Genomic DNA, 22,782 nt, shown 5'->3' on the forward strand with positions numbered 1-22,782 from the left:
ACATTGGAGCAGATTTAGGCCATTCTGCCCATTGAGTCTGCTCCACCATTCCATCATGGCTGATTTATTATCCCTCTCAACCACATTCTCCTGCTTCTCCCCATAATATTTGATGCCTTACTAATCAAAAACATATCAACTTCCACTTTATAATATACCCAATGACTTGGCCTTCTGTGGCAATGACTTCCACAGATTCACCACCCATTGGGTGAACAAATTCTTGCTCATCTCTGTTCTAAAGAGATGTCCTACTATTCTGAGACTGAGCCCTCTGGTCCTAGACTTGACTGCTATAGGACACATCCTTTTCATCTCCACTCTATCTATCTATAAGTAAACTCAACCAAGCAAATGATCCTTTGTGGACAGTAAAGAAATTACTGTGGACAGTAAAGAAGCATCTTATGAAATTAATACAGCCAGATCTCCATGTGCCTCTAAACTGCAGCATCAGAAATAGTGTTCAGGAAGAATTCACATAGGGAAACGGGAGATGAAATTTAAGGAGTTAGTGAAATTATTTTGCTGACATCTTTAATCAATTCAGCTGAACTTTATTAAAAAACAACTTGCTGGAGGAGTCTTTGAGGGTATTTACTGGCTGCAGTGGATCTTTATGGCATGAATTGACATTTGCATTTTTACAGGCCTTCACACATAGCCTTTCATGTTTTTTTTATTGCATCTCTTTTTCTTTAAATGAGATCATCTCTTTCCTTCCATGGTGCTATCTCTGATGACTGCGCACTTATTAGTAAAGTTCCATTCCAATTAAAATTTCAACTGAGCTCTATTGCTGGCAGCAACTCGTGCACAGTATTATTGCAAGTGCACAACATAATTGTTGCACATCTAAGTAATTGTGCCTTCTGCAAATCCACCTATTACTATTTCTAACATTATTACCAATCTACTGCTTTCATTGTCATACTTGTCAAAAAGTTTTTTTTCTCTCTGCTCTTTTTAACCTGGGTACATCTCCCATTGCCACATCTACTGTCATATCAGTGACATTTCCCCAATCATGACCATTGTATCTGGCTGACTCACAAACAACTTCAAAAAACAAAGTGCTTTAGATTTTCCATTTACCTTTGTTGCATTTGTTAAACAGTGTGTGAAATCAGATTGAAAGAGACAATAGAAAGTTACATTGACTAAAGTATTACAGTCTGAAGGCCATTTAAAGATATGAGTGAATAGAATGGTTATACAATTGTGATTACCTTACCTTATATAAAAGTAAATTTTAGCAGTAACAATGGTGTGCTGTACTAAATACACATATAAATTCTGCTGCTGAAATCCCATTGTTGTCCTTGGAATAAGGGCAATTGAGTCTGTCTCATCCTCTATTTGAGGGTTCACACCAATGCCTTCCATCTCTTCAGTGCACACCATCTACAAAATGCATTGAGGTTTCCTGCCTAGCACTCTCAATAATGCATCCCTGTTCTCTATTGCCTAAAAGGGCAGGAAGGGCTGCAAACATCTGGGAACACCCAAACTTAGGTTCACATCTTAGTAACACCAGGAAAACATTACCATTGCTTCATTTTTGGCGGTTCCAGATCTTGTACATCCTAGTAAGCAGTATAGTGAGTTACTTTCACCATAAGTACTACAGTGGTTCAAGAAGTTAGCTCATCAGGTAGCTCTTAAGCAAAAGGGGCCTTATCTGGCTGGCTGCTGGTAACGAGTGAAGTTCCACGGGGATCGGAGTTGGGACCACTCCTTTTCACATTATATGTCAATTATTTGGATGACAGAATTGATAGCTTTGTGGCCAAGTTTGCAGCTGATACAATGATTAATGGAGGGGCAGGTCATCCTGAGGAAGAATGGATTCTACAGAAGGACTTGTACAGATTAGGAGAATGGGCAAAGAAGTGGCAGATGGAATACAGTGTAGGGAAGTGTATGGACATGCTCTTTGGTAGATGGAATAAAGGCATAGATCATTTTCTAAACTGGGAGAAAATTCAGAAATCAAAGGAGCATAGGGATTTGGGAGTCCTTGTGCAGGATTCCCTGAAGATTAACTTGCATGATTAGTTGTTAGTAAGGAAGGCAAATGCAATGTTTGCATTCATTTCGAGAAGACCAGGATATAAGAGCAAGGATGTAATGCTGAGGCAGTGGTCAGATTACACCTGGAGTAAAGTGAGCAGGTTTGGGCTCCTTATCTGAGAAAGGATATGCTGGTGTTGGAGAGGGTTCAGAGGAGGTTCCTGGAAATGATCCCAGGAATGAAAGGGTTTACGTAAGATGAGTGTTTGATGGTTCTGGGCCTGTACTCATTTGAGTTTAGAAGAATGGGTCAGGGAGTGGTCTCACTGAAATGTAATTGAAATTGAAAGGCCTAGGTAGAGTGGACATGGAGAGGATGTTTCCAATAGTAGGGGAGTCTAGGACAAGGGCGACATAACAAAGATATGCCAGTTGGTGGGTTAATTGTCCTCTGTAAGTGGTTAGTAGATTTGATGGAAATGTGGACAGATTGAGCTGCAGAGGTAATTAGTGGGGTGGGGTGAGTGCTGTGAGAGCTGGCATAGACTTGATAGGCTGAATGGCCTCCTGCCATGTGATAAAGAAAGATGGCAGCAATACGATAGATGCAATTTAATGAAGATAAAGATAACCTGATGCACACTGGGAGGCCAGTAAGAAATAATGTCAAGTTGTACTGCTTGGGAGTGGTGTCTATTTACAAATCATTGGAAGTGAAAGAAGTCGATGATAACTGCCGATAACAAATGGTATATTTGGTCTTATAATAAGGTCTTTAAATACAACGGCAAGGAAGCCACGCTAGGTCTTTACAAATAATATTAGCATTAAAATGTTGGGCTAATCATTGATTGCTGGTCACGTGATATTCCAACACATGACATTTAATGAAGTGTCTTGTGCAGACTTCTACAAATAAAACTAATCTGCTACCAAATAAAATTTGTCCTTAGTAACTGAGCACATTTGATTGTTATGTTGTATCACTAGCTATTGCGTAACAAGTTTAATTAACCAGGAGCTCGTCCGTGAGTATGCAAAATGAAGAAACTGAAGTGGGGAAGAGAAGAAATGAAAAATAAACATTATTTGAATCTGGGTTCTTCTGACAATTAGGAATTCCTAATCAGTGAGAACTAGTTTATGAAACCTGTGATTCTGGAACCCTTTCAGATTCACGACTCTCACAGTGATACCAGGCAGTAGTGCACAGGGTGGTTAAGGAAGGTGGAAGCAAATGGTGCTATTGAGTCACACTGGACAGACACATGCCTTTCAGCCCATCATGTGCATGCTGATCACCTATCAGCACCTATCACCTGATCCCCTATCTATACTAACCCTATTTTCCAGAACTTTGTCTGCTCACCACGACTTTGTGATTCAAGTACTCATTCAGGTGCTTTTTAAATATTGGATTATCCACCATCTTTCGGGAGTGTTGAAGTGCACTAAGATGGGAAACTTAAATTGCTGTCAATCTCTCCATTGCTCATAATTCTGGGAAATGCAGTGATTCAGGCAAGGTTGGGGATTCTTGGCCTCGGCAAGGGTAATGTGTACAATTCTGGGCACCACACCGAAGCAAAGACTTCAGGGATATTACTGTGATAATATCATAAGTTGGAAGCTTCAACTATGGAGATACTGGTGTTCTGCTTAGAGCAATGAGGTTTGGGAGAAAAGGCCTTTCAGCTTTTTGAGCACCTTCTCCCTTGAAATAGTACCTGCCCTCTCTTCTCTTCCCGCACATCCTTCAACATCTGGCAAACTGATAGTCTTCTCCACAGTGAAGACTGATGCAAAGTTGTCCTATCATCTGCCTGCTCTCCTAATTACACACTGTCTGATTGCACACGGACTTTGTTTGTTAACCAACTGTCCTCTCTTGAGTCTCTTCACTCCTGTTTCCATCCCCCTGCCAAATTAGTTTAAACCCACCCCCGCAGCTCTAACAAACCTGCCTGCAAGAATATTGGTCCCCCTTGGGTTCAGATGTAACCCATCCCTTTTGAACAGGCCATACCTCCCTCAGAAGCGATTCCAATGGTCCAAGAACCTGAAGCCCTGCCCCCTGCACCAGCTTCTCAGCATGTATTTATCTACCACATCATCCTGTTTCTATCCACCCTGGCGTGTGGCACAGGTAGCAATCCAAAAATTACTACCCTGGAGGTTTTGCTTCTCAGCTTTCTACCTAGCTCTCTAAATTCTCTTTGCTTTTCCTTCCTACGTCATCGGTACCAATATGTACCAAAATATCTGGCTGCTCTCCCTCCCTCTCCAAAATGCTATGGACGTGATCTGAGACATCCCTGACCCTGGCACTGGCAGGTGACATACCATACAAATGTCCCATTCATGTCCACAGATTCTCCTGTCTGTGCCCCTCACTATCAAGTCCCCTATCACTACCGCTCTTCTCTTCTCCCTCTTTCCCTTCTGAACCACGGACCCATGCTCAGTGACATTCCCCTAGTCATGGCATTTCCCTTGGGATGTCATTCCCCTACAACAGCATCTAAAACAGTATACATATTTTTGAGGGGAATAGCCACAGGGGTGCTCTGTGCTAACTGCCTATTCACATTTCGATTTCTCCTGTCACCTAGCTACCTGCCTCCCGCCACTTAGGGGTGACTACTTTCCTGTAACTCTGTTCGATTATCTCCTCACTCTCTCGTACAATCTAAAGGTCATCCAGCTGCTGCTCCAGATCCCTAACACGGTCTTCAAGGAGCTGCAGCTGGAGGCACTTCATGCCTCCAGCTCTGCATTGCCCCTGCCACTGATAGGGATGCTAGAATGACACCAAATGCCAGAAGAGCTTTCCTTTTAACTTAGCACTGCCAGCCAGCGAGAAACCTGTTCTCTGTACTGCTTCTACCGTAGATTTGGATGTCAAAATGACATTTTTTTCACCTGTGATCTTTCGCGTCACTCAGGTGTTCTCTAATGGTATCTTAGAAAACAATCAGTTGTAGTCAGCCTCTGGGAATAGCTCATCCTGTGTCCAATTCTATTTTCAGCTTGACACCAGACACATCTGTTGTGATCCATATGATTTTGTGATCATATGGAGGAGAAGGAGCTTAGGGGAATTAATGGTGCCTAATGGCGACTCCTTTGCTTGCATCTTTGGAAACAGCTCTATTTCCATCTTTAAAATCTTTATTTTTCCTTTTCATTGTTCTTTTGAAGACCCTGACCTGGAGTTACACGCTGACTACAGCTCTTTGCGGGAATAGGACCCACTCTCAGGATTTCACGACTGGCCATTATTCGGCACACCAAGGCATGGCTAACGAGCTCAACACACCTTCGGAGGGTCGAGATCTCATGGCCCTGGAGATGGGTGGATCAAAGGTTGGTGTCCGGGCAGGAGATCGGTGCGTCATGGGAGTCGGAAGATCTAAGACTGTGTGCCCAGAGACCCGATATCTTTGGGCACAGAGCTTGGAAAAAAACGATGCAACAGCCTTTTAATATCATAAACCAACAAGTTGTTTGTTATGTCTCCCCTCTAGCTATGAAACGGAGACACCTCTTTCTCCCTTATTAGGGAGAGAGAGAGAGAGCCTGTGATACGTCAAATACAGGGTGAAACAAGTAGTCTTTGGAGTACTGCAAGTCTGCGTCTTTACTGTTGCTTTGCTCATGGTTGAGTGCTTGGTGGTGGGTGCTGATGCTTTTTTTGCTGGTGGGGGTAGGGGGGATCATTGCTTGCTGTTGCTTACATGTGGGTAGGGGAAGTTGGGGTGAAATTGGGGTTCTAACATTTAACTGTCATTCATTCTTTGGGGGCATTCCTCTGTTTTTCATAGATGGTTGCAAAGTAAAAGTATTTCAGGATGTATATTGTATCCATTTCTCTGACATTGAATGTACCTTTGAAACTTTCGATCTGCTTCTGTAATACTATGCAATTCTAAGCACCTTTGTCAGACTCCATGTTGTATGATTCTGTTTTACATTTGGTCACTTTATGCATTTGCTTAGTTTTGTGTTTGAAACTTTTCACTCAGTTGTGTTTTTGACTGTCCTGCACACTCTCTCTGTGTGACCCTATCTGTGGCATTTTCTGCAAACTTTTCCTTTGAATCAACAGTCAATTGCAACATGGAAGGATTTGCCACAGCGATGATATTTTTGCACCAGTCAGGGACATTTTGTGTATTTCACATTCTAACCTCTTTTTCTGTAGTTCTGCTGCATCCTTTGCTGCAGTTTCTAACAATAACACAATGGTCAATGCCTGTTCTAAGGTTAGGCCTCTTTCTTATGGTAGCTTCTTTTGAGTGCTTTGACTATGCATGCCGCATAGTCTCCTATGCACATGCCTGTCTCCTGATGCATCAGAAAGTCTCTAAAGTCACAGTACTGGGAGAGTTTGTATAGTCCTGTAATGTATTCAAAAATCCTTTCAAGCTTTGACTGGCTCCTTTAGTAAAATCTAAATCACTCAGTTATTACCAATGGTTTAGAGCTCAAGTGATTTTGTAAAATTGTAACAACTCCATCGAACACCTTGCTTGCTGGCTTTTCAGGGGTTACTAAGTTACGTAAGACACTGTATGCTGTCGCACCCATTAAGCTAATAAGTGTGGGGGCTTTCTTTTGCTCAACCACGTCATTCACCTTACAATACAGTTCAACCTTCTCAACATACCACTCCCAGCCTTCATTAGCACTCTCAAATTTGTTAACTTTCCCGACTGAAGCCACTGCCATGTTATTTTTACTTTAAATTGAGCACATCTTTCACTGTGTACTATGTTGTACTCATGCCTTTTTGTTAGCATCCATGACAGCCTTTCAAAACACTATCATTGTTTTGTCACATAACTGTCAGGGCAGTTGGAGATATTCTCCGACATTCAGGTTCATACTTGTCACCAGTTTGTTATGTCTATGCAACTACATATCAATTAAATAAAAGCACACATGTGGGAGAGGCTTTAACTGGTGTATTCACATTGCGGCGAGAGAGAGAGAGAGAGAGAGAGAGCGAGAGAGAGAGAGAGAGAGAGAACAGATCAACATGCATGCATAGACACAGTTCAATACACATGCGAAGACAACAGTCTATATGTAGTGCTAAGGGGAGTCATTGCTCTAAAAGAAATAGATCCATACATTACAGTTTACCTACATTGCACTTTCTCTATAGATGTTCACTTGTCCACTTTACATTGTTACTCTTTTTACTTGTACCATTCAATGAACTGTGTACTGATCTGATTTATATACACAGTATGCAGGATGACCTTTCCCTGTACAATAAACCAATTCCAAATCCAATTCCAATTTTGCTGGATCTAGCAGGGAAAGTTTGCTTTCTCAGGCAAATGGGGTTCATAACCAAAAGTCACAGGTTTAAAATATTAAAACAACTTGGAAGAACATATTCTGAGAAAGAAATGGTAATACAGTCGGCCCTTCTTATCTGTGGATTCAACCAACCACAGATTGGGAAAACCCAGAAGTTCTCTCTCCAGCACTCATTGCTTGAGCATGTACGGACTATTTTTTCTTGTCATTATTCCCTAAACAATACAGTATAACAACTATTTACATAGCATTTACATTGTATTAGGTATTATAAGTAATCTAGAAATGACTTAAAAGTACAGGCAGTCCCCGGGTTATGAATGAGTTCTGTTCCTGAGTCCATCTTTAAGTCGGATTTGAGGTCGGAACAGGTACATAGTACATATTTTACCTTTCTATGCATATAAAACACTTAAGAAACATACATATTTCAATAATTTAACCACTGTGTTGCTTAGTAATAATTGTAGCTTTCATTGGGACAGGGCCTTTCACATGCTCCCTTAAAATTGTTCCAATCGTTGACTGACTGTAGCCTAACGCTTTTCCAATGACCGATGGCGTTTCACCTCTTTCCGATCGCTTTATTACTTCCATCTTATTTTCAATTGCGATCGTGATTATTTTCGTGAACAGAAACACTGCGGATTCAAAGCTGCGCCGCCAGGTCCTAACATCCACCACATGGAGACATGTTAAATAAAGTCCGGGGTTCCTCTGAGTCCTAAAGACCACCGCACTGATGCATGTTAAATAAGGGACTTGAGCATCCGCGAATTTTGGTATCTGCAGGGGGTCCCGGAACCAATCCCTCACAGATAAGGAGGGCTGACTGTATCGACAACTTATTACCTGAAAGGACAGTGGACATCAGTTCCCCATGGCCATTTAAAAAATCAATTGTCATGTAAGTGAAGGGGATTAATCTTCAGCTTTATGGCAAAAATCATGCAACAGGACCAAATGCAATAGCCTCTTTAAAGAGTCAAAAAGACCTAGCAACATTATGTTTGGTTTATTTTTGGAATCTGAGCATCAATAGTAAGTCACCATTTATTGCAGTTCCCTAATTGCCCTTGAGAACGTGAGGTTGAGCAACCTTTTTCAAACATTGCAATTCTGGTGAAGGTATTCCCATTATGCTGCTGGGGAGGGATTTCTAGGATTCAGCCCCAAAAATAGCCAGCAATACAGTACCAGGTCAGAGCGGTTCATGATTTGGAGGGGTAAACATTAAACCAGATATTGGTGAGTAGGCTATCAGGGAGTAATTTCTGCTGAATATCACTGTTGATAGCTTCGATCACATTGTAGGCGATGAGGAATGGACTATTTGGCAGTAATTAGCTGGATTGGATTTAACCCTCTCTGTGCCGGCCAGTGATCATCTCCAAAATCAGCTGAGCTTCACTGAGAAGGTTCAATTGAGTTTAACTGATGGAATTTATTAATTTGACTCAGCAACCACACACTCTGAGAGGGTGGAACAGAAGTAATGAGGATATGGAGCCTGAAGTATTAACTGTCCCTCTTTCCACAGATGCCACCTAACTTGCTGAGTGTTTCCAGCACTCTCTACTTTTATTATTAGGAAGAGTGTGGGAGGGAAGGGGTTGCATATGAATGAACAGGGTGACATCCTGAGTTCGTCAGGGAACTTACTCAGCAAGTCAGGCAACTTCTGTGAGAGTGAGAGAGCACTGAGTTAACATTACAGGTTGATGAACTTTTATCCAAAATAGCCAGTTCTGCAGATGTATTCTGCAAAACAGTCATGCAATTTGTGTCTACCATCTCTGTCCTGGGGGATGCCTAATCATGATCAATTCATCAGGAAAGACTGCATAGGAGCGTCCATTCTATCTGCAATGATGACCCTAAGTGTCTATTTGCCTATTACTTTAATTTTCTGAGACTTTTCCCTTTCCATGTAGATTGTTTGAAGTGCTGAATATTTACTATAATTTCTGTTCATATTTCAAACTTACTCCAACTTTAATTTGGTTGCATTCTCATATCCTTTTTATTTTTAGTCATTACTATCATTGTTTGTATTCCTATTGACCTATGGTCTTGATTGGAGGCATACCATAGGCGATAATGCTTAACATGATGTTGCGTATCTTCTTTCTCCCCCACAAACATTAATTTATTTAATCAGTATTCATAACTAATTACAACTGTGCATGTTTTCTTATAGCAGTTTTATTATATTATTATTCTTTAGAAATGTGCAATGTAATTTTCCAAACTGTAATAATTGCATATCCTGAAAAAGGACAGATTGTGTATAATTCTGAAACATCATAGTTCAGTGGCTTCTATGAATGTTTCTGCAGCCGAGCAATGCAAATTATTGATTCACATATTCTTCAATTAAATGAGAATTGTTTTCTTACATTAATAATAGGCAACAAATTATCTTACCACTACTAGTTATTTTTGACTATTTTTAAATACTCATAAAATAAGCATCTTTTCTGCCATTAAATATTCTGTATACCCAAAGTGCACTGCCAGTTTGCTCATGCTCAGTTTGGATATGAAAACCCTTGTTCATGATAAGATGCTGCTATTTTATTTCAGGAAGTATTCCTATGCTGCTTTCATCTGCATCTTCTTCAAGTGGGAGATTACTGGTGGCTGTTTCTTGTCTTGATAAAATGTATATGAAGCAGTCTTACCCACATCTCTAGAAGGAACTCCGAGGTGTTCTTCAGTCGGAATAGTGTTTGATGGATTGATTCAGTGAGCTCATCTGTTCACATCAGATGTAACCTTCCAGAAGCAGCCTGTGAAAAACAATTTGTTTCAGTGATAGTACAGGCCAGCACTATTACTCTCCTCGACAACCAGTGGCCGTAAAGTGATTTATTCCCCAAAATATTGCTTGACAACAGATGTTATTCGATTTACTGTAATCTCAATTTTCCGCTTGAAACAGTGGAGATGACATTCACTTGATCCTGTTAAATAATGATATAGAAAATGGATTTTAGTTCCTCATCTGTTTTTGATCAGCATAAAGGTATGTTTCTTTTTGTTCTGAATTAAAGTATCAGCAGTCTGCAATCTAGCTGTAATTGCTATTGAGATGTACATTGTTTTGAATCATCTGTATTCCTCAAATAAAAGTAAATGGACTGACTACCTGGGTATCAAAAATGCTACCTATGTTTTACTTCATTTGATGAGCTTCTGAAGCAGGAATATCAGTTTTTCATATTTATATTTATTTAACATGTTAAAATTAAATTAGAGCTTTTGTGGTGATTATTCTAACAATGATTGGGATATTACACATTAGAGAAAAGATAGTTCAGACAGAAAAATAAGGGCAAATTGCTGTCTACATTCCGGTTATACAGTACATGTTAATGTATGGAGATCTACTATTCAGTTTTGCAACTTATTGGTAATTTGCTACAAATGTATTTAATCAACTGACTTTATTTGTAAAGCTAAACTGATTACATTAATATTCTGCTGGTTGTTTGTGTTACTAAGCAATATCTTTTGCAAACAGGAAATATGTTCATTTTGTTTGATAACAATTACATTTTGTTTTATTATGATGCAGATTAGATTAGTCACGATCTTACTGAATGGCAAGCCTGACTTGAACAGCCAAATGTCCTCATTCTGATCCAGTTTCTTTCATTTATTAATTGTGTAAATTCTTCTTCACATTACCAGCTTACATGATCAGTAATATAACACTATTTTTTAATTGTGTCAGGAATACTATCTGTTCATATGTTTATGGTGTTGCATATTTCACTTATTTTGTGCCATCTGACACACAGAAGATTTTAACTTTTTAGCAAGTAATTTTGTGGTCAAGGGAAGATTGTTCTATATTTACTTTCAAGACATTTTAACATGGGCAGATGCTGTAATGAGTTTCATAACTTCAGAAGGGTACCTCTAACAGCACTGTTGTAGTATTCAAATTTTCACCCATCATCTTTCTCTTAAGTGCACAGTAGTTCTCACTTAGGGAGAGTGAGTAAACTTTATTGAACTTCAGGTCACAGAGCAGAAATGAACACTAAGCATCTGACATTTTGTACTGACCAACTCTTGGGCATCAACTTCTCAAATCAATGTGACGTTATGCAAGAAAATCTTACCGGAACTCTGAGTTAAAAATACCTTTTCATATTCTTTATAAAAGTAAAAATGCATACAAAGAATGCTTCATTGCAAAATAATTGATTTCACTTTGGTGAGAAAGAAGCTGAGAGTGAAAATTGATCTATTACCCACTTAAAAGCTGTAATGAAAGTGAACCTTCCATTTTTTGTGCAATCAATAATCTGTGAATACTTGTTGAGAACATTAAAACTGAATCTTCTACCATTTCTATTATATTGCAGTCAAATGTTACACTCAACAGTGGTGGCTCTTACCCACAAGCTTGCCTTCATTGCCTCCAATTATTTTAATTCTTCTCTGACTGCTGTTCAGACTCCTTTACCTTCAGCTCATTCAAGGCCCTGCAACCCACTTCTTACCCTCAGTCCCGGCAACCAATAGCCTAATAGTTATATTTTGAAGTAATATTACCTAATCCTACAATCATCCATTTTAGACTCTTGTTCTTCAACATTGGTCCTATGCAAACTCTCAACTCACCGATGGCCATTTTTTTCAGCATGAATACCTTTGATTATGTCCTTTTGTTAATTCCTATTCATATCCACACAGTATCCAGTCTGAAGAATGTTTAGCTGCTACATCTAGAAATTGTTTAACTTTTAGATCATCCTTTACGTAAACCTGTCTGAAGACTCATATACATGAAAACATTAACTTGGGTTGATGATCCCCAGTATCAGGGACAAAAAAGCCATGCATCAGAAAGGCATCATCCATCATTCAAGGTCCCACCACCCAGAATATGCCCTCTTACTACTACCATCAAGGAGGAGGTACAAGAGCCTGAACACACACTCAACATTTTAGGAACAGCTTCTTCCTCACCACCATCAGATTTCTGAATGGACAATAAACCCATGTGTATTGTACCTCATTATTTTTTTCTCTTTATTTGGTCGCTTTCTGCACTAAATTTAATTTTTAATATATATTCCTTATTGTAAATTGTAGTTTTTTTTATTATGTACTGCAATGTACTGCTACCACAAAACAACTTACTTCACGACATATGCCAGTGATCACTTAATTCTGATTCTGATTCCGATGCACTTTTAACACGGCTAAATTTCTAGTTGTTGTTTCAATGTAAGGGGCATTGGCAAGGTCAGCATTTATTGCCCATTCCTCACTACCCTGAACTATGTGTCTTGCTAGCCTATTAAGTTCACAGGAACAGAATCAAATAAATATTAACTAAATTTGCAAAAGAGACTCAAGATTTTAAAAGTATGTCCAAAGGAATGACTTAAAGAAATCCAGAGTAGTAGAGGAGCTTAAGAAGAAAATTCTGAAGCTTTAGGTTTAATTACCCCAAAATTAAAAGCCAATACTGGGGTTAAAAGAAAAGCAAAAAATATGTAGTAGAGATGACAGAGTTCGTTAAGAATACAAGGCTGGATAAAAGTGACAAGACCATAGAAGGATTTGGATCTGAAGGTAATAATTTTAAAATGAAAGAATTGGTAGACTATGAGATAACATGAATCAGCAAAAAGGATGCAGAAAGTTAGTATAGAGGCAGCAAAGCTTTAGATGAAATCTTATTAATGGTGAGAGGAATCTTGTGAATACTTGTCAATGTTGGTTCATGGAGAAAACAGGTAATTAGTGAAATAATTTAATGTGAACTTCTCATCCTAAATGAATAACAATGATAGCCAGAACTTTGTGGTCAGCTGCTCACCTGGCATTAAATTTTCCGCAAGGATCTATGATTTCTGGCATTAATTTTATTCAAAGCCAGCTGCATCTTGTATACAAATGTTATTAGGTTGCCTGAGCAATGAAACACATTGAAGAATTTTCATTAATTTTAAATTCAAAAAATAAAGAGAGTAATAAGGATTAGGATAAACAGATAAGATGAAGGCAGAAGCTAAATGCCATAGTTTTAAAACATAATTGTTTTAAAAAAAATAAGGGATTTTGAAACGTTTATTCTTACAGAATTTGACCATGTGCAGAAAATTAGTATTTTGTTACTAGAATCTGGCTAAGGGTCAACAAAGGTTTTCAATACATTTAAAAACTATCATATATACCAATCAGCGAGGCCTAAAATTTCAAATAATTTTTACCATGAAAATGGCTCTTAAATAGTTAATGTTCCAGTTAATAATTTCTGGTTAGTTCTATCTCTAAAGGTTACAAATCCAACATCAAGTCATTGCTGGAAAAGGAGCATGGTCATGTAAATTTGCAGACGGGTCCTAAATTTCCTAATAATTCCATTTTGACATTCTATTTTAAAATATTTTTACATTAAAAGACATCAACACATCAAATACATATTAAAAGTGCACATTAAAACTTAATTAAAACTACTGAAGCTAAAAAAAGACTAAAGAAAAAAGCAAAAGCTACCTTCTTTTCGGCTGGTATCAGATTTGACTCATTCTTGTCAATGGGAACTACTGCAACTTGTCCCATTTTGAACACAGTCAGACTCAGCAAACAGATTTCTGAGCCTGAGAACAGGGAGGCCTACAAAATATTATGCCAACTGCATTGGATTCCATGATAACCTAGTGGGGTATCCAAGTAGGCAGCCACTGAGGTAGAATGTAAAATTACTACTGCTCACTTCAGCTGACTCGGTGCTGAAAGTTGGATACCCAGGGAAATTACAACATTAGTTCTGACATCAGTGTGGGAAGCATAAGTATGTTCATATGTTCAATTACTGACGGCTTGTCTATTGGTGAACCTCACACTAGGTGACTCTTCAGAGGAAATTGATCTCACTGTGGTTTATCAGGCAGCATCCAGTGGAGATATCAACACCCTTACTGCAGTGATTCGTGAGGACCCCGCCATTCTGGAATGTTGTGACAATGAAGGCAAGGATATTATTATTAATACTCCAAGCTTAAGATTAGACTAACTTCTACAATCATTCAAAATATTAACGGTGCAAAATTAAATATACATTTCTGCCAATGGTAAAGGATGAGTCAATTTACTGGTATTGTGTGCAACAACTAAGGAGTGTAGGTTCGTGGTTTGCTTTCTTATTGGTACTCAATTAGCTGACGCCATGCAGGGCAATAGTTGGAATGCATTAAACATCTCCATACATAAAGGCCTAGTGTATTGATGGGCTGAGATTGTCATGCTGGAAATGGTATCATTGTCACCCAGCACCAGAAAGAAAATGTCTTAGGAAGGACTTCTTAAGTTATCACTTTACTTATTTGGCATAAAGTTAATGTTATATCCATAAAATTCACAAATGTTCTACCACAGCTACTCATTTGAACAACTCAGGTTAGAGTTATGGTGTTATACAGCCCAGAAACCATCATACACCCCTGTACACTAATCCTACACTTCCCATTTTCAAACTAGAGAAAATCTGCAGATGCTGGAAATCCAAGCAACACACACAAGCTCAGCAGGCCAGGCATCATCCTTGGAAAAGAGTACAGCCAACGTTTCAGACTGAGATCCTTCATCAGGACGCCCATTTTATTCTCCCACATTCCACTCAACTGTTCCCATGTTCTACATATGCCTACACACTGAAGGTGATTTATAATAGCCAGTTAAACTACAAACCCACATCTCTGGGATTAGGAAAAAGAAGAAGCATCTGGAGGAAACTCAGAAGGTCATTGGGAGGACGTACAAACTCCACATACACCAGAGATCAGGTTCAATTTGGATCACTGGAGGTGTGAAGTAACAATTCTGCTAACTACGCCACTGTGCGACCCACGTGCTTTGAATCTGTGGTAACTGAATCATAAAAGGAGAATCCAACATTTATTAATGAGCTGGATTCCTAATATTTTGTTCTGTTTTGATTTTTAGACATTACATTAATGGTATTCCCTTAATTCAATATGTATCTACTTTTAAATAGAACATGAACAACATACTGAAAAAATCAATTTAAGATAAACAAAGTAACCTAACAGGTTGTTAACTGATGTCAAGACCGAGCAATTATAAAAATATTATTATTATAATTTACTGTAAGCCACTATGGAGGACAGCTCAGAAATTATTCCTCAACTTATCAATATGACATGTTAATCATAGTAATAATAGTGTTAAAATATCTTATTCCAACACGTTTATGTCTGAAGACAGAACAGTAAAATAAAATCCTCATGCTTTTTTGAGTTTGTAATACAACTGCTGAGGTACAGCTAAGAATTTTAGAGGTAGTATTATATGGGATTCTTGATTGGGGAATTTTGAGAACATTTTAAATATTGCGATTGTGAGAACCTTACTAAATCAACTGTTTAAAATATTTCAGGCTCAACTCCATTGATGCATGCAATATCAGGCCGGCAACTAGATACAGTGAAGCTGCTACTCAAGATGGGAGCTTCCATCAATACTGAAGATGCCTGTGGAAGAACTGCCCTATCTTTAGCTACATACTTGGTACATATTTCCTATCATTTTATTTACCCTAATTGCAATAAATATTTACATCACATATTCTTACATACTTATTAAGATTAGTAAGCATTTCAGATGTTTTTCTACATCCTGTTTTTCATGAATTTTATTGTGTATGTAAATTAACAATAACAAACCAGATTTTACTGTGGCAAGGCATTTCATGTGTTCAATTTAAAGACTTTATTGACAAGCAATTCAGCCCTAATTGTGTCCTGCACAGTTATCACAGCACATTGAAATTTCTCTTTGAAATTTATTCCATTAAAGACAAGACATATCAAGATTTTGTTTGTTGAATTGGAACCAGAACTAGATTTAACATCATCAGCATATGTCGTGAAATTTGTTAACTTTCAGTCAAGATGGCACCTGTGCACAATGTTCCTTTGGTCGACATCTTCTGATTAGATCATGAAACCATATATTTCACTCTTTTATGTCTTTTGTGTTTGTTTTTTGTTTTGAATGTGATTCTGGAACTGTTCAGATTCTGCAGTTCAGAGATTATTTGGGTGTTTCAGAGCTTTGCAGTATCTAAGAGGATTCTGGGATGCAGAGACAGAGGCAGCATGCGCAAACTTCATGGCGAGAAGGTTGTGGGGTATGAGCCGATGCTCGACTCCATTTCACCAATTAAAGCTTCCATTATTTGCCAATTAAAGCAATGAGGGAGATTGAAAAATTGAGGCGAGTGCAGAAGGTGAGGGCTGGCTGCCTGCCTTTTGATCACTCTGCTACCAGACAGAAGAGACTGCCTTTTGGTCCCTGGTGGATCGCTCTGCTACCTTTTGATCGCTGGTGAAATTGCTCTGCTGCCACAGAGCAAAAGGCCTGCCATGGTGCCCAGAGAATGTTATCCAGGTTTTCTGCATTTTGGAAATGGATGGAATTTTTTTTCAGCCTTAGAGTTTTTTATATTCTGTGTTTTCCATCCAATCTTTCTCGTTTTTTTGTGTGCGGGGAGGGGTTTGGGGTCAATGTGCCTGTTCCGTTTTATTTCTTTTTTTTGAGCAGGGAGAAGGGATTTGGGGGTTGATGATCATGCTGACACTTCTTTTTCTTTCTTGGTTTCATGGCTATCTGGAGAAGAATAATTTTAGAGTTGCATACTTTGATAATAAATGAACCTTTGAATCATTGAACTTTGCAGCAGCAGTCTAACCCAATACATGATAAATATAAAAAAAAGAACTAAAATACAATAAATATGTGTATATATATTAAATAGTTAAATTAAATAAGTAGTGCAAAAACAAAAATAAGATGTAGTGAGGTAGTGTTCATGGGTTCAGTGCCCATTTAAAAATTGGATGGCAGAGGGAAAGAAGCTGTTCCTGAAACATTGAGTGTGCGCCTTCAAACTTCATTACTTTCTTCCTGATGGTAACAATGAGAAGAGGGCATGTCCTGGGTGGTGGGGATCCTTAATTATGGATGCTGCCTTCCTGAGGCGCCAGTCCTTTAAGATGTCTTGGATACCATGAAGGCCAGTACCCATGATGCAGCTGAATAAATATTCCCACAAAATTTCTGGTAATGCAAGCTGTGAAAAGTAAAACAAAGATAAAAGTGCATCTGGATTTCAGTGGCCAATGAAACAAATGCTGTATCTCCTTAACCAATATGATATGAAGGTTGGGAAACCAATTGAGAGAAGACAATTAGAGCAGATGAATTCAATAGCAAATCAGATGCCAAAGATAACTAAAGAGAGGGAATGAAAGGCTGCAGTGAAAATAGGCCACAAGAAACTTGAAAAAAGTTAATATCTAAGCATTACAAGTATTGCCCTTCTCCAGAGGTTTACTGACAATCAAATGTTCGTGCCTACCAACCTACCTCTATAAGTAGAATGTACATTGTTGAAAGGGCTCTTTTATAATCACTACTTACTTTTTGTGGCTAATTTAGCAGGCAATTATGGTCCAAATGCAGCTAATTTGAGAAAATTATGTGTTTGTTAAGTGTGAGATGCAGTTTATACAAAGCTAACAATGAAGCAGTGCAAATCATCCAGCAATTTACAATGACTCACAGAATGTATATCAGATAGGTAAAAGTACAGTACTTTGCTTTTTTTATTCTAATAAGGGCTGAGTAACCACAAATCTTTTTTACCATTATTTATTTATATTATTGGTGAGTTCAGAATCTGACTTGGTCCCACTAATTTCTCAAATACTTCTTTAAGTCAATGCTACACTTAATGCAACTCCTCATTTTCTCCAATTGTTCCAATTTCTACTACTTCTAAGAGTATTTTTATATCTTCTGACATAAAGACAAACACAACATAATTGCTGAACTTCAGTCTATTTTATACTTTGCACAAGATTACTTTTGCATTCTACATTCCTAACCAATTTATTGGTTTTCCTTTGCTGAACTCTGGTTTTTTCTCAATCCTCAGTTTATTTCTGTTTTTGGCACAATATGGTTGAGCATTTGCTAGGAAGACAACACAATACAGCATTATAAACCAACACAAGCGTAAAACTAGATTACTTAAAAGCAAGATTTATTTTTAATTGCCCCTTAAATGATAATTTTCAATGGCATCCTTTTATCATAGCTTAGGCCTGCAATAGCACATGACCTTCAAGTTCACAGCTCCTATTAACTGGACATCAATATGATAACCAGATAACAATTACAGCACGGAACCAGGCCATCTTGGCCCTTCTAGTCCGTGCCAAACGCTTACTCTCACCTAGTCCCACCAACCTGCACTCAGCCCATAACCCTCCATTCCTTTCCTGTCCATATACCTATCAAATTTTTTTTTAAATGACAAAATTGAACCTGTCTCTACCACTTCTACTGGAAGCTCATTCCACACAGCTTCCACTCTCTGAGTAAAGAAGTTCCCCCTCATGTTACTCTAAAACTTTTGCCCCCTCTCAACTCATGTCCTCTTGTTTGAATCTCCCCTACTCTCAATGGAAAAACCCTATCTGTCCCCCCCATAATTTTAAATACCTCTATCAAGTCCCCCCTCAACCTTCTACACTCCAAAGAATAAAGACCTAACTTGTTCAACCTTTCTCTGTAACTTAGGTGCTGAAACCCAGGTAACATTCTAGTAAATCTCTTCTGTACTCTCACTATTTTGTTGACATCTTTCCTATAATTCAGTGACTAGAACTATACACAATACTCCAAATTCAGCCTCACCAATGCCTTGTACAATTTTAACATTACATCCCAACTCCTATACTCAATGCTCTGATTTATAAGGCCAGCATACCAAAAGCTTTCTTCACCACCCTATCCACATGAGATTTCACCTTCAGGGAACTATGCACCATTATTCCTAGATCACTCTGTTCTACTTCATTCCTCAATGCCCTACCATGATGCCAAGATCCATCCAGATCAAAGTTCAATAAATGGAGCATAAAGAATCCACTGAATGGGATTTTGTCCCACTGCTTCTATTTCCACAACAAATCCACTATTTTTACAATTTTGCTTGTTGAGGGAAAGAGCTGCACTTCAGGCAGAGAACTGTTGTTACGCAGTTGTAATTATAAATAGACTTGTCTTGCTATTTCCAAGTAGTTTATTTCTTGGTTGACCTAAGTAGGCTATCCTTCCAATATCTTATTGAAAAGGGATCTTACTTAAATCTATGTATCTGCTAAAGTACTTGATGAATAAATATTGAATTGATTACAAAACTAATCAATGCACTTAGTTAACCATAAAGAAGGCAAGACAGTGGCTATATTTCATTAGGAGTATGAGGAGATTTGGTATGTCACCAAAAGCACTTGCAAATTTCTATAGATGTACCATGTAGAGTATTCTAACTGGCTGCATCGCCATTTGGTATGGGGTGGTGGGGGAGTGGGCTACTGCATAAGATCAAAGTAAACTGCAGAGAGATGTAAAATTAGGCTGCACCATTATGGATACTAGCTTCCATAGTGTCCAGGACACCTTCAAGGAGTGATTCCTCAAAAAGGCAGCGTCCATCACTGAGGACCTCCATCACCCAGGACATGCCCTGTTCTCATTGCTACCATCAGGAAGAAGGCACAAAAGCCTGGAGGCGCACATTCAACGATTCAGGAACAGCTTCTTCCCCTCGCCATCTGATTTCTGAATGGACATTGAACCCATGAGCACTACCTTATAACTTCTTTATTTGTATTTTTTCACACTAATTTAACTATTTTATATATATATACTTATGCAATTCACAGTTTTTTCTTTCCCTATAATCTTGTATTGCATTGTACTGCTGCTGCAAAGTTAACAAACTTCACCACATATGCTGGTGATATTAAACCTGATTCTGATTCCTATTACAAATCTTTCCAATTCTCTATCTCAAAGAGTTATGGGTTCCCTGTTATTGAGTATATTTAAAACTGAGATTGACAGATCTTGGAGTACTAAGGGAACTAGGGGGTAATTGAAGGTTGAAATTTAGCCATGATATCAATGACTGACAAAGCAAACTTAGAGGACCATAGGCTCACACTTGCTCATATTTCTTAAGTTTTTATCTACTGAATTATTTTTGTCTCCTGCCAATCCAGAATCAGACAGTCTTTCTACCTTTGAAATTTTAGTTTCTTTTACAATAATTAATATTCACTAGAAGTTTAAAGATTAAAAAGAGAAGTCTATTCAAAAACACCAATCATAGAAAGCAGATTGACTTGCATTATCATTTATAGGGCTGGCTAGATGGTTGTGTAACACTACTCCGAAATGGTGCCAAACAAAATGTCCCAGATAAAAATGGAAGGCTTCCCCTTCATGCGGCCACAGCTGAAAATAATGTCAGGTAAAGCTATTTTTTTCCTATTTTTAAACAAGAAATAGTGTATCTGATTAAATTCCATTGTTATTATATTTATGGAAAGAAATATGATGGGGGTATTTTTCTTAGTTACGAGAATATTTTAAAGTCTATGTGTTAATGGCAAGACTTTAACAGTGTTGATGAACAGAGGAGTCGTGTGGTCCAAGTCCACAGCTCCCTGGAAGTGTCTGCACAGGTTGATAGGGTAGTAAGAATCAGGAAGTTAGGTTGCAACTTAGTAAAGTTCTAGTTAGGTCACATCTGGAGAATTATATTCAATTCTAGTCACCCCATTATAGGAAGGATGTTAAGGCTTTGCGGAGAGTGCAGAAGAGGATCCCCAGGAATGTTGCCTGGATTAGGGGACATGTACTCAAGAGGAGAGGTTGGACAAATTTGTTTTCTTGAGAGCATCAGAGGCTAAGGAGAGATCTTCAAAGGTTGATAAGATAGAAGCATAGATAGAGTAGGAAGCCAGTATCTTTTACTCAGTGTTAAAGTATCTCGAGGACGTACATACATTAAGATGAGAGGGTAAATTCAAAGTAGAAGTGCGTGGGAAGTTTCACCGAGAGCTGGGATGGACTGTGAGGGGTGGTGATAGAGGTAAATGCAACAGAGGCATTCAAGAGGCTCTTAGGCACACGAATGTGCAGGAAAGGAAGGATATGAACTTTATCAGAAGGGATTAGTTGAGTTGGGCATGTGATTAATTTTGGCACAACATCATAGACCAAAGAGTATGTTCACGTGCTCTACTATCCTGTGTTCTATGTTCTAGATATAAGGTTGATTCAGTGGTTTTCTGATCCATACCGACCTTATTTCAGTGTTAATCAATTTCCTTAATGAATATCGCAAATGAGATTAGAATGAGAATGTGTATCAGACACATATAATCGTTTGCATCAGAAGATTGCTTTTTATGGAGCCCAGTCAAATAGGGAAGGAGAGAGGAGGCTGCTCTCTGGTCTGTGAGTGAGATTTAAAGACAGAGTGTTTGCGGGCGTTCAACGTTTCTCAGGCAGTCCAATCAAATTGCAATTCATTAGCAAGGACAAACAAAAATAAGACTGGGTCAAGTGAAGTGCTCATTGTGTGAGTGGACCAGTGTTGGAGTGGGAAGGGTTTGATTCATCAGGGTTCAACAAATACAGGTTTGGGCAAGGTAAGCTCCTCAGAAAACATGTTAAGGAACTGGAGCTGCAGCTCGATAACCTTTGGCTCATACAGGAAACAGAGGAAATGATAGATAGAAGCTACAAGGAGGCAGTCACCACTAAGTTGCAGGAAGAAGGTACCTGGGTGACCGTCAGGAGAGGGAAAGGAAATGAACAGCCATGGAGAGACCCCTGCAGCCTTCCCCATCAATAATAGGCATACTGCTTTGGATAATGGTGCAGGGGGGAGGACCTACCGGGGGAAATGCTGCAGCAACTGGGTCTCTGGTACTGTGGCTTGGAAGGGAATTGGTGAAAAAAGAACTGCAGTATAATAAGGGATTCCATAATTAGAGGAGTAGACACGAGAGTCTGTAGATGCAATAGAGACACCCTGATAGTATATTGCCTCCCAGGTGCCAGGGTCAGGGATGTCTTGGATTGTGTTCACAACATTCTAAATGGGGAGGGTGAGCAGCCAGAAGTCTTGTTACATATTAGCGCCAATGACATGGGTAGGAAAAGTGAGGAGGTCCTGAAGAGAAAGTTTAGGGAGCTAGATAGAAAGCTGAAATGTGGGACCTCCAGGGTAACAATCTCTGGATTGCTGCTTGTGGTAGGCACCAGTGAGGGCAAGAATTTGACAGTTGAATGCATAGCTAAAGAACTGGTGCAAGGGGCAGGGTTTCAGATTTCTGGATCATTGGGATATCTTCTGGGGAAGGTATGACCTGTCCTGGACAGGTTAGACCTGAACCCAAGGGAGATCTATATCATTGAGGGAAGGTTTGCTAGAACAGGTGGGGGGGGGGGGGGGAGTTTCAGCTCCTCTGAAACACCTTCAGAATCAACAAATTGGAGTTGAAATGTGGAGTTGAAATA

General features: G+C 38.8%; 1 protein-coding gene and 1 long non-coding RNA gene across 2 annotated transcripts in view; both read left to right on the forward strand.

Annotated features, from left to right (window-relative positions):
• Positions 1-10,133, forward strand: part of LOC132404846 (uncharacterized) — a 28,310-nt gene extending 18,177 nt beyond the window's left edge. The window contains exons 3-4 of the long non-coding RNA XR_009515684.1: positions 5,215-5,379; positions 9,931-10,133. This is a non-coding gene — a long non-coding RNA (uncharacterized LOC132404846). The remainder of the gene's footprint in view (positions 1-5,214; positions 5,380-9,930) is intronic.
• Positions 10,134-10,332: 199 nt separating this feature from the next.
• The window catches only part of ankrd55 (ankyrin repeat domain 55), a 68,317-nt gene continuing 55,867 nt past the window's right edge, over positions 10,333-22,782 (forward strand). Inside the window, exons 1-4 of the mRNA XM_059988643.1 lie at positions 10,333-10,372; positions 14,223-14,345; positions 15,773-15,903; positions 20,613-20,722. Of these exons, the coding sequence (XP_059844626.1) occupies positions 10,333-10,372; positions 14,223-14,345; positions 15,773-15,903; positions 20,613-20,722 (404 nt within the window). The remainder of the gene's footprint in view (positions 10,373-14,222; positions 14,346-15,772; positions 15,904-20,612; positions 20,723-22,782) is intronic.

This window comes from Hypanus sabinus, chromosome 14, assembly GCF_030144855.1.
Source record: "Hypanus sabinus isolate sHypSab1 chromosome 14, sHypSab1.hap1, whole genome shotgun sequence".
NCBI lineage: Eukaryota > Metazoa > Chordata > Chondrichthyes > Myliobatiformes > Dasyatidae > Hypanus > Hypanus sabinus.